Source organism: Stegodyphus dumicola, chromosome 9, assembly GCF_044657685.1.
Source record: "Stegodyphus dumicola isolate Sdum_Otavi_A_Nest chromosome 9, ASM4465768v1".
NCBI classification, from domain to species: domain Eukaryota; kingdom Metazoa; phylum Arthropoda; class Arachnida; order Araneae; family Eresidae; genus Stegodyphus; species Stegodyphus dumicola.
Window position 1 is genome coordinate 171,397,463 of NC_140776.1, and position 13,637 is coordinate 171,411,099.

Here is a 13,637-nt window from a genome sequence, read left to right on the forward strand (position 1 = left end):
TAAAGTCCCAATATTATTAATCAGTTGTTTAGATGTCTTATCACCGGCAACTTTGACCGGGGGCGATAAGTTTCATATCCACGACAGCTCCAGTAAAACTGAAAATTCCTTTTCTAGTTTTAATGGAGACCTCAGAGGACTCAACCGAGGGTGTCCCATCCTTCTTCTACCACTAAATCTCGTGGTAGGACTTTCATTTCGGCGGTATTCTAAGTGTTTCTCATACTGCACAAATACTTTTTGACAGTTACCAGCAAGGATGACCACAGTCCTTACTTTTCCCCAAAAAGCCTTTTAGTGTTTAGTCCTCGTCGTAGATAGTGTCTGGTACTAACTACATACCTCCAAGAGAAGGATATCAGACCAGACGGCATTTATTTAAATTTTAGCAGTGCTGCGCCAACGAGATAAAGCCTGTTATATGAAGTCGGTGTGCTGCACAAACACTACGTAAACCCAAACGTTCTCCGAGATTCAAGGGCCACAGCGACTGAGCGGTTAAATCACTGAATACTGCTTGTTGGGTCCGGGGTTTGAATCCCTGCAAATGGTATGTTTGCATGGGCATTTTCGTAATATTACCCTCATGTAACATATATGTGGACTAGTTTCCCTTATCAAGTCCTCCACGAAGACATCCCTTCCTTTAAGCAGATAGCCCTCGAGTGCTTTGCTATAATCAAATAAATCATCTCAGGAATTTAAACCCTAACTCAGCAATGCTGCAGCCAGGAGCGGAAACCCCTATATAGATCAGAATGCCCCGAAATTCTAGAGGTAAAAATACAACCTCTTCCATTATTATTATTTATTTGCAAAACGCTTAGCCTAGCAGGTATTAGAATACTTTCGAAAATCAAATAAAATCAGCGAATGTAAATACTTTACTATCGAAGAAAGGTGCATTCGTAGTGATTTATGTGATAATTAGAAATTTGATGATATGTTTTCAGGAATGAATACAAATTTAGCTTGAGATGAAATACTTAGAGGTGACGCATATGCTGTTTCAAAATACAATTTCATTTTTAATGGCTTGTATGCATGTATTTAAGAAAATATTGGCATCTATTACTCTTTTCTTAAAGTAACACAATTTTCAATGGATACTTCAATGATCGTTAATGATTAATTACTTTTAAACCATTAATGACAAAATAGCCGTTATGTCGCAGCTATATGTAATTAATATGAAGCTTTTTTTCAGAGATCCTTCTCAATGCTGTCTCTCCCATTATTTCTGTTGATTTCTCTGATAATAATGGATATAAAAATCTATCCAAATATTTAAAAAGCTGATGAAATGATGGAAAAAATTTAAAAAAATAACAAGTTACGTATTGCAAGATGAGTTAATTATCAAATTATACTACAAATTATAAGTGTAATTCAAAATATTAGATTTTCCATATATTAAATACTCTTTTATAATAAGTACTTAATATTTCTTGTTGTTGTTTTACAATAAGTACTTACTACTTCTTGTTGCCGTTAATCCCACATATTTCACTTGGTTACATAAAATAATGAGATAGAAGCATGCTTCCTTTAATTGTATTAAAAGTAGCTGAGATTTATAGTTTTGTTTGTTTGATTATGTCAAAGCACGCGAGGGCTATCTGCGTAAAGAGAGGGTTGCTTTAGAAAAGGCTGTTGAAGGGAAATTGGTTAGTATTCAGGTAACACACAGTGAAAATGACAAAAACGCCCATCCCATTCGCCTGGAATCGGAACGCAGGTCAAACTACCAATGTTCAGCGATTCTACCGTTCGGCTGCTGAAATTATTAAAGGCAATAAACTGTAGTATTGTCATGTATTGTATTAAGTATAATGTCACCCGATAATATGATATTTGTAATTATAACTCTTCATGAAGGATGGTAGTAAATTAAATATATAATGTCGTATCATGATACAATTACACTATCTCAAGGAAGCGTATTGTATCATATCAGAGTTATCTGCGCCTGATTGAAAGGCCTTGATAATAAAAATGATTTAAATGAATTACTTTAAGTTTTTGTACAATTATTTTGTATAATAATTTAATTAAATATATCTAATATGCCTTATTTATTTTGCACTTTTAGTCCGAATATTATGCTTTATCTTTTCAGTCCTGAAATCCGCAAAATCCTAAAATCTGCACAACCTCTGGTCCCAAGCTTTGCGGATTTCTGGACTTCTACTGTATAAAATGGTCATAAAATTTGATTTGATTTAGAAAATTGCAACTAATTTATTTATGATTTTTAACTCATTTTATTCTATATTTATAAATAGTTAGTGAAGCCTTCTGGAAGGGGTATTGTGCAAAGATTAAAAGGAAAGCATGGTCGTTTCCGGGGAAATTTATCTGGAAAACGTGTGGAATTTACTGGTCGAACAGTTATTTCACCAGATCCAAATTTACCAATTGACCAAGTAAGGAAAAAATAATAGTAACATTGATAGTAATTCAGAAGTCAAACAACAAAAATCAGCGTTATATTTACCAAATTTTCACAGGACTAGTTTCGATGGTTTTACCGAACCACCATCTTCAGCTGCAAAACCGCAAATGAACCAGATAGGAAATAATGATTAGATAAGATAAGAAAGCCTGGACAAGAATAAGCAAGTGGCGCCATCTGTTGGTGAAACCAGAACTAAAACATAATTTCTTTAAAGGCCGAAGGCAAATTTGGATTGGAATTAGGATCGTTAACTAGAACAGAAAGATTTTTATGAATGTGAAATGCATCTAGAAAATCCAGTTCTCCAATGGAAGATGTTTTTTGAATAATTTTGGCAGCAGAAAAACTGAAAGTGTGGTTTTCGGACCAACAATGTTGAGCAACAGAAGACTTCTGTGTTTCCTTTTTTCTAACATATGCCTCATGTTCCTTGACGCGAAATTTTAAGGCTCTCTTAGTTTGGCCAGTGTAAATTAAACCACACTGGCAAGGAATCCTATAAATACCCCAGGAATTCATATCCGGAATGGGGTCCTTGAGTATGGAACTCGGAATTTTATTGATTGGAGAATAAACAACCCGAAAGTTAAATTTCTGCAAAATATGTGCAACTTTATAGCTAATTGATGGAAAGAAGGGAATGACAACAGAATTTTTATAATCTCCTAAAACAAGAGTGTGCCTTTTAGTGTGTTGAGATGAGAATTTTTTAACTGCTTGATTAATAATGTTGGGTGGAAAGCCCCTGTCAATAGCTATTGCTTTTAAATAATTTAGTTCTTCATCAAGGGCTAGTTTGGAGGAGCAAACTTGAAGAGCACGGAAAACATAGGAATAAAATGAAGTTAACTTTTGTTTAGTCGGATGACATGATTTAAAGTGTGGTGGAAGGCAAACCGATGAAGGTTTACGGTAAACCGTAGTACTGAAGTTGGATGTGTTACGTGTGACCAGAATGTCGAGAAACGGAAGAGAATTGCAAGTTTCAAGTTCAAAAGTGAACTGAATAGCAGGATCAATAGAATTCATAGTTGAAAGAACTTTATTTAAATCATCTTTATTACCTTCAAACAGAGTAAAAGTATCGTCTACGTAGCGGAACCATGCCGGGAAGTTTAAAGTTTCAAACAATTTTGATTCATAATAATGCATGTAGATATCAGCCAGGATGGGACTGAGGGGGCTTCCCATGGCTAATCCCTCAGTTTGCTTGTAATATTTATTTTGGAAAACAAAATGTGTTTGTTTCAAACACAGTTGAGTGAGAGAAATTAGCTCATCAATTTCGATGCAAGAGAAATGAAATGTGCGAAGTCTGGTTTCTAGACATCTTAATGCACCCTCCACTGGGACATTGGTGAATAATGATTTTACATCAAAAGAAACCATGAGTAAATTACTAGGAGAAATGTTTTTAACTTTTTTTACAAACTCTATTGAATTTTTTATGGTGTAAATGTTATTATCTAATAGAGTTGAAAATCTAGAAACTAAATATTTAGCTAATGGATACGAGGCAGTACCTAAATTTGATACAATAGGGCAGAAAGGAATACGACTTTTATGAATTTTGGGAAGAGCATATAATCTGGCATAATTCGCAACAGATGGGTCACTGTTACATCGATACTTACATCGATGGTGTCACTAAACTCTTAAACGAAGGACCATATAATCCGATCCCTAAAGATCCTTCACCTTCGGACTTGTCAAAAATAAAAACTGCGATCAAATCTTCGCAAATCATTTCAGGCAACTTAAAACATTCACTTATCCCATCTGTTGCGAATTGTGCCAGATTATATGCTCTTCCCAAAATTCATAAAAGTGGTATTCCTTTCCGCCCTATTGTATAAAATTTAGGTACTGCCTCGTATCCATTAGCTAAATATTTAGTTTCTAGATTTTCAACTCTATTAGACAATAAAATTTACACCATAAAAAATTCAATAGAGTTTGTAAAAAAAGTTAAAAACATTTCTCCTAGTAATTTACTCATGGTTTCTTTTGATGTAAAATCATTATTCACCAATGTCCCAGTGGAGGGTGCATTAAGATGTCTAGAAACCAGACTTCGCGAATTTCATTTCTCTTGCATCGAAATTGATGAGCTAATTTCTCTCACTCAACTGTGTTTGAAACAAACACATTTTGTTTTCCAAAATAAATATTACAAGCAAACTGAGGGATTAGCCATGGGAAGCCCCCTCAGTCCCATCCTGGCTGATATCTACATGCATTATTATGAATCAAAATTGTTTGAAACTTTAAACTTCCCGGCATGGTTCCGCTACGTAGACGATACTTTTACTCTGTTTGAAGGTAATAAAGATGATTTAAATAAAGTTCTTTCAACTATGAATTCTATTGATCCTGCTATTCAGTTCACTTTTGAACTTGAAACTTGCAATTCTCTTCCGTTTCTCGACATTCTGGTCACACGTAACACATCCAACTTCAGTACTACGGTTTACCGTAAACCTTCATCGGTTTGCCTTCCACCACACTTTAAATCATGTCATCCGACTAAACAAAAGTTAGCTTCATTTTATTCCTATGTTTTCCGTGCTCTTCAAGTTTGCTCCTCCAAACTAGCCCTTGATGAAGAACTAAATTATTTAAAAGTAATAGCTATTGACAGGGGCTTTCCACCCAACATTATTAATCAAGCAGTTAAAAAATTCTCATCTCAACACACTAAAAGGCACACTCTTGTTTTAGGAGATTATAAAAATTCTGTTGTCATTCCCTTCTTTCCATCAATTAGCTATAAAGTTGCATATATTTTGCAGAAATTTAACTTTCGGGTTGTTTATTCTCCCATCAATAAAATTCCGAGTTCCATACTCAAGGACCCCATTCCGGATATGAATTCCTGGGGTATTTATAGGATTCCTTGCCAGTGTGGTTTAATTTACAGTGGCGAAACTAAGAGAGCCTTAAAATTTCGCGTCAAGGAACATGAGGCATATGTTAGAAAAAAGGAAACACAGAAGTCTTCTGTTGCTCAACATTGTTGGTCCGAAAACCACACTTTCAGTTTTTCTGCTGCCAAAATTATTCAAAAAACATCTTCCATTGGAGAACTGGATTTTCTAGAGGCATTTCACATTCATAAAAATCTTTCTGTTCTAGTTAATGATCCTAATTCCAATCCAAATTTGCCTTCGGCCTTTAAAGAAATTATGTTTTAGTTCTGGTTTCACCAACAGATGGCACCACTTGCTTATTCTTGTCCAGGCTTTCTTATCTTATCTAATCATTATTTCCTATCTGGTTCATTTGCGGTTTTGCAGCTGAAGATGGTGGTTCGGTAAAACCATCGAAACTAGTCCTGTGAAAATTTGGTAAATATAACGCTGATTTTTGTTGTTTGACTTCTGAATTAGTATTTAGTCGGCGTGTTATTGTGTCTTAAACATTGATAGTATTTTTAATGTTGGATATGTTTATTTTTTAAGTAACTCTTCTTTTTTTTTCCATTTTTATGAGCTTTTTTTTTTTAATCTTATTTTTGTCATTTCAAACAGGTTGGAATTCCTGAACATGTAGCAAAAATTTTGACATATCCTGAAATGGTAAAAACATTTAAATGCTTTTAATTTTTTAATATTTCAACAAAATCCATTAATTTTTCATCTCTTACTGTTCATCCATCTTTAAAGACAATCTTTTGATGTTTTTACTTTAGGTAACAAAGCATAACATGAAGCGATTGAAAGCATTAATCTTGAATGGTGGCTATAAACATCCAGGAGCAAATTTTTATATTGAACGTAACACTAAAATGAAAAGGTATATTTGTTTTCTTTTTTATATTAATTTACTAGATAGGTAGTTTATTATTTCAAAGCCCTTGAGAGATCTGCTTTAGGAAGGGTACCTTTGTAGATAACTTAGGTGGTGTATTGCAAGGGAACTTCCGAGATGGAAAGTAATCAGACCAGCGGTCTTTTAAATATTTATTTTAATAAGTTAAATAAAGATGTCTGGGTTAAATAACAGTAAATCTACAGAATAAACAGTACAGCTACAGAATAAACAGACAAAATCTTCCGTGTGATACGGATCACACAATCCTTTGGTGCGGATCTCACAATCACTTGACGCGACTTACCTACAGCATCTTTTTTGACAAAAGCCTCTTCAATTTCTTTTACATTATTGTCACAAGGAAACCACACAAGGGGGTGTCCTTAATGAGTTTTCTTTGTTGGCTACCTTCCGGTCATTTAGAGGACACTTGGTGTTAGTTCCCATGAGAACAGGAAGTCCTCTAACTTCAAACTGACGTTCCATCAAACCTGAGGATCCTTACAACCCCTTCCCTCCCTGGGGGCAGGGGATTTGCCAAATTCCATTATCTCTTGCTTAATTATCACTGCTAGATACACGTAAAGTCAGCTCTAAATAATGAATATAAACACAAAATTTTATGCTATGCTGGGTTAAGTATCACAGAAAGAACAAAATAGGAACTTGTATTGAGGCCAGTATAAAACACATAACCAGATACTAAAACTAACTTAATTACACACATGCAAAATAGCATTTTACAGTTTTCTGCATACATGTATTATGCAATATGCTTTTTTTTAAAAAATTCTAATATTGATTATACATTTATCCAAGCTGAAAAGGAAAGCATTGAGAATATTTGATTATCAGTTTCTGAAAAATCCCTCTGCAGAGACCCGAAACTTGATCCGGAAACCTGAAAACCAGAACTATTGCACTTAACAACCTCAAAATAATCATACATATTTGATATGGCATTAGCATCAAAAAGAACCACTTCATTCTAAGTTTGATTTACATCATTTATGAAATAATTACAATCAATCCCTTTAGGCATCTCAGCACATGTATAGTCTCAGTATAATGGATCTTTCTGTTTTCCCTGGTAAACTTACAATACATTTTGTTTTGGACAAACCATTTCTGAAATTTTAGACTTGGTCAAACTTACCGAGAATCTGGTTGGTACAATGTCAAACCTTTCATAACCAAAGTTTCTTGATCATGCTGAATTTCTTTAGAAATTCTTATTCTGGTAGAATTGTTCAGTAAAGCATCCACCCCAGTAATAGAAGTGATATCATCTATTGGAATCATCTCCAGATATTTTCAGGATAAACAAGCTGTGGATAATATATTTTTCTTCCCCATAGGTGTGGCGGGCAAGGGTCCACATGTATATAATTTTATTTCTTGGACTGCTTCAGGAGTGACCAATGATTTCCGACTATTTATCAGGTCATTTATTAGCACTCTATTTCTTGTTAGTCCAAAGGGATTTGAATCCCGAAGGACTATTAGTTTCGTTTTGGCATTTTGCGTCGGACTCATAAATGTCGGTTCACTTTTCAAACTGTTGCCACAAAATGTTAGAGTCCTGCATTATATTTGAAGAAATTAAATAATGAAAAATCTGCATAAATGTATGTATATTTCTCGTATTGTGATAAAACAACGGTACATAGAGTTATCGAATTTTGAATAACGTAATCCTCCAACGAATATGAGCATGTGGAAGACCAAATTTGAAATTTGAAATTTGTTTTATGATCGATTTCCTATTTTTTAAAACTTTGACGAATTTTTGATTAACAAACTCAAGGATTTCAAAGCGAGCAATGGCAACGTTGTGCAGAAAAAACATTTTTATCTCCAGCGCGTGAGTCTCTGTATCGGAAATTCTAAAGATATGCTCGTTTTAAAGCTATTTTGCGATATTGCTGTTGCACTGGATCTTATGGTTTAAGTGCGAGGAACATGATATTTAATAAAGAAAGGTAACACACAAAATGTTAAAAAACGCACCTTTGGACGTAATTTAAAATCTGAAACATTTCAGATTTTTTTTTTTTTTAGATAATTGTTTCTTAAGGGAAAACTTTGAGGGTTTAAACAGGTTAAAAAAAATCGATGTTTTCATATCAGTACTTTCTCTTTGTAAGTGAGAGTTTTGAGTTGTATTTAATGAATGAAAAGATATACGTTCATTCACCTTTGTGTTGCAGATCAGGTTTTCTTTAAGAAAGCTAGCTCTGCCTTTCAGGAGCAGAATTCCTGGTGAAGGTCTGATTGCCTCCTTAACAGAGGGTGAAATTTTCCCATTAGGTATGCACCTGCCATCTTCACTTCTTTCATTTTGCTCATTTTCAGTTTCGGTACTATCAGTTTCGCGGTTTCTTTGATATCGACTCTTGTGCATCGGTTCTTGACAAAAGACTCCTTCATTTTGATTTCCTGCTAATTTTTCTGCAGTTTGATTTCTGAGTAAATAGTGGCTGATTTCCAAACTTTTCCTATCGACTGCGGCTTGTAACTTTAACCTCATTAATTCAAAATCTTTTCTTCTCTCCTAATTTTATCTTGCCGCTCTTCTTTTTACCTTCTAATTATATCTTGTCTCTCCTTTTTTGCCCTCTCAAGCCTCATTGAAGTGAAATTTTCCAACAGACTTTTCACAAGTTTAGGCTTCATTTCTCATAATCAGCTCTATTAGAGGCAATATCCTAATCTCAGGTCTGACCTCTTCCCTTAACTCTTCAGCCAAGGATTCGTTTTTAACTTTTGCTAAGAATGCCATGATATAAGCCCAAATAATGATAGCAATCAAACAACTTTAGCTCCCTCTTTCTCTCTCTCTCTATAAAATTGTTTTAAACTACTAGCAGTTTCAAATATGAGAAGTAAAATTTAACCCTTAAATTTACACTACAATATGCACTTTATGCATTCAAATATAATTTGTCTACTTGAGGACTTATGATACTGCAAATAATATTAACCTTTACATTCAATTGTGTAAAACTCAAATGCCTATTATAATACAACATACTTTCATCAAAATTTTCGAGGTATATTAGAGTATGCATTCAAAGGTAAATTAAATTTAAAAACATATATATTTATGCTCATAACTAAACATTAATATAACAACAGTTAAAACATAATATGCTGGGGATTTCTAGCTTTTCCCTTTTACACTTCAACAGAAAATGTTTTTCAGTTCTTACACAACTAATGTTCCATACACACTGTAATGGAAAATTCTTACATTTAAAACATTCAAGATGTCTTAGAAATGAAATGTCAGTACACATTTAGTTACATAAGCTTAATTTCAGCACAACACATTAACATTTTGGATATCAAAAGATCTGTTAACAAAGATTCAAATTCTAAAATTTATGCTTTCTTATTGCAAACATAAAACCAAAACAATGCATTTCTTTAAGCTTTACAGAGAACCATGTCAACTTAAAACAGTTATGTGAACTTGTATAAATTAAATTACAGAAATACTTAAATTACTTTACTGCCTCAATATAAAAATGCAAGGTACTTATCCACCTGGATTTGTAGACTTGATGCACAGGTTGATGCCTGGAAAAGGAGGATGCTGTGACAATTTAAGATTTTTATGGACGCTGATGATCCAGACATTTATATCACTTTTATCACAACACACTCCAAACTTCATAATCCTTCACTATTTGGACACTGATTTTTCCACGAGAGGCTGATGATTTTTGGACATTGACTGTCCCGCAAACTTCTTGCTGAACTGGATTTTTGGAACCTGATGGTCCACTACTAAAATGGATGATTTTTTTAACACTTTCTTGCACAGAAATATTTTTAGACATGAGGCAGTTGGACCAAATTAGACGACGATTCTCCCACAAACTTGAGCTGAATTTCAGAACCTGGTGGTCTGTAATATCTGCAAAATACTGATGATATTTAGACAATGACTGTCCCACAAACTTGAACTGAATTTCAGAACCTGGCAGTCTGTAATATCTGCAAAATACTGATGATATTTGTAGAATGACTGTCCCTCAAACTTAAGCTGAATACAGGAGACTCATTAATTTTATATTTACTATGTGTGCTGTTTTTAAGGTTTATCATTTTTGAAAATTTTCTTTTCAGAAAAAGATAAAAAACTTAACATCTGTTGAATAAGATCTTTTGAAAGCCAGTCTGCCATCAAGCTTTGAATTTCTGGAAAAAATACTCGTCTTAATATTAAGGTTTAATACATTTTCATACTGAACTTTGAAAGAAACCCAGTCAATCTTAACTGAATATATGATAAACTGTAAACCTCAAAGCAGAAACTCGCCTTTGTCTTAACTAAACCATACATTACGCCAATTTAAAAGTAAACAACAAAGCTCTTGCATTAATCATTGCATGCAGTAGTGCAACCACATGCAACTAGACAAAATTTACCTAGTCTGGTACAGAGTAAAAGAAAAGAAGGGGAAGAGAGAAGTTCCCTTTACCTGTGTGAACTATTTCATCTTCTGATGCTGTATGCTTTATAACAAGCAGCCTTTTAAGGACAGAGAGAAGAAGCTTAATGCATAACTCATTTTGTTTTAAATTCCTGATGCTATTAGGGGAAAATCTATGATTCATTGTTAAGCTGCATAATTACACTAATTAATGAAATGTTATTTCTTTTCCCCAATTTTAAATTCATAGATGGGCATCTGATGCTCTGAGATAACACTTTTGATGTAAGCTAATTGCAATCAGCTATCTTTTTGTTAACCTTTTATTGTAGGAAAATAGAAAATAATTTTTATTTTACAGCAATAAACTTATTTATATTTTTTTAACTGCATAAACTTTTTTAAAATAAAGTAAATGAAAAAGTGAAATTTTCTCAGTTGCATTTATACACAAAATATATATTTTGGGTCTAGAAGAGAATGGTAACCCCAGTAGTTGAGTTTTTATGATGAGTGAGTATCCAGCTCAATTATGTTTTTTTTTTTTTTTTTTTTTTTTTTTTTTTTTTTTTTTAGTATCCGGTGGGCTGTAATCTTATTTAATCAAAATATCAGGCATTCGGTTATATTTATTTAAGTGTAATGTAAATAATATTGATTTTAGTAACTACAGGAAAATGAAATGTATAAATTTTTCTAGTGATCTGAATTATGCAAACAGGCAGCGAATTGCTGATAATTTGAAAGTGAGTGTCATTCATATATTCTTCCAAATTATTATTAAATTAATTAAATTAGATATGAGAAATCAATTAAACTAGCACTTTTAAGTCTTATGTTCCTCATTAATTTGTTTTGTAGCAAATTTTTTTCTATTTTATTTTCTTAAAACATTATATCTCAGTTTCTGTGTTAAATACAGGGTGGTGTGTATTGTATCTCAAAGTTTGATTTGACAGATTTAACTAAGCCTTTTGCAAGCAGACTATTACATATACTCAGTGTTATTTTGCACTTCATAATTTCTTGGAATAATGAAAATTGTCAGAATTCAGTTTGTGCATACAATTAGGTACCAATAGGATGCCAGAACTGCAAGTACACATATGGCTGTTCTTCGGAGGACACTTCCAAATTATCTGATATGCTGTTTTAATGATTTGAAAGTTGGTGGGATACAATTAGGTTCCATTAGGATGGCACAAATGCAAGTATGGTTGTGCTTTCCGAAGACACTTCAAATTGTCTGAGGTACTGTTTTGATGATTCAAAGGTTGGCGAATACAAATAGGCTTCAATAGGATGGCACAAGTGCAAGTATGGCTGTACTTTTTTGGAGGACTCTTCCAAATAGTCTGATATGCTGTTTTGATGACCAGACTTTACCATCCCTCTCCCTAGATATCAAAGCTCATAATTACTTCCTTTGGGGTATCTGAAGAAAATTCAAGGTATTTTCTTCCTCTCAAGGGTAGAAAACCCCTCAAGGTTTCTCTAATAACACCGCATGCCTTCGTGGTGTTATTAGAAAGCACATTTGGCCAGCAGTCAGAAGATCCGAAATTCGACTCTCAAAGAAGACATAGCTGATTTTCTCATGTTCCCTGTTTAAAAATATTCTAAACAGACTGTACAATGGTATTCAAACTAAAAAGGCGGTGGACAGTAAATTTTCACCTCCAGGATTTGGCAATTGGGTCCCTTCCTCCTGAGTCACTCTTAAAGTGGGGAGCATATAAGGTATTTTCTCTCTCTTCATCATGTGCTTTCATGATGTAATTGGAAAGCAGTCAGAAGGTCTAGAATTTGCTTCCTGTGAGAGCAGAGTACATTTTTCATGTCTTCCGCTTCTGAAAAACCTAATGACTCACAAAGAGACTTTTTACACATCATTTGAAGAGGATTTAAGAAATGAAAGCTGCCTTTAACTGCACAATACAGTAGTGTCCTGCAAACTCATTTTCCAATATCTCGAAATTCTGTATAACTCAACAACTTTTAAGGAACTTTTTTAAGATATCTCTAGGCCAAACAGAGCAAATATTACATACAGTACATACACTGGTTATCATAAATTAAAGAAAAATCACAAAAATCACAATTACTGAAAAAGTTACATGTAGAATTTTATGAAACCCAGAATATACAACACATAGTAAGGTATCAAATAACATAAAAAGAAATTACCAGACAATTATGGTAGTATAGAAATTAGCACATGTATAAAATGAACAAATCGAAGATGTCAGTTTGCTATAGTAAAAGTACCTTCAATATGAAATAAAATCGCCTCTAGAAGCAATACAGCACATTCAGTGATGTGTGATGCTTTCAATTATGCGGTCTATCAGTTCCATAGGAAATGAGAGCCATCGCTCTTGCAAAACAGTTACAAGCGCGGCAAGGGTCTAAGGGGGTGGATTGAGAGCAGCTAGACGTCTCCCTAAAGCATCCCAAACGTGCTCGATAGGATTCAACTCCGGGGATCGAGCTGGCCACTCCGTGTGCATAATTGTTGCCTGTTGAAGATAATCGTTTACAATGCGAGCCCTGTGTGGTCTTGCATTGTTGTCCTATAACAGGAAAGCATCACCTATTGCCCCGGCATATGGGCACACATAAGCATCAAGGATGTCATCTCTATAAACATGAGCATTCACGGTTTCCCTTGGAAAAACATGGAAGTCTGTGCATCCACCCGAAGAGATGCCACCCCAAACACAGACACTGCCTCTTCCGTATGCATCTCTTTCATGGATATTTGACAGATGATAACGGGTTCCAGGCTCTCTCCATATCAAATAACACCTATTATCGCTTTCTAGAATAAACCTGAACTCATCCGTAAAGAGAATAGCCCTCCATTGCTCAGGCGTCCAGTGGACATGTTGTTGTGTCTGCTGCAAACGGTCCCGCCTATGGCG

General features: G+C 34.1%; 1 protein-coding gene across 1 annotated transcript in view; it reads left to right on the forward strand.

The window, feature by feature from the left end:
• Positions 1-13,637, forward strand: part of Polr3A (RNA polymerase III subunit A) — a 153,204-nt gene that overhangs the window by 47,788 nt on the left and 91,779 nt on the right. The window contains exons 10-13 of the mRNA XM_085824342.1: positions 2,286-2,426; positions 5,989-6,036; positions 6,150-6,253; positions 11,414-11,459. Coding sequence (XP_085680468.1) covers positions 2,286-2,426; positions 5,989-6,036; positions 6,150-6,253; positions 11,414-11,459 — 339 coding nt within the window. The remainder of the gene's footprint in view (positions 1-2,285; positions 2,427-5,988; positions 6,037-6,149; positions 6,254-11,413; positions 11,460-13,637) is intronic.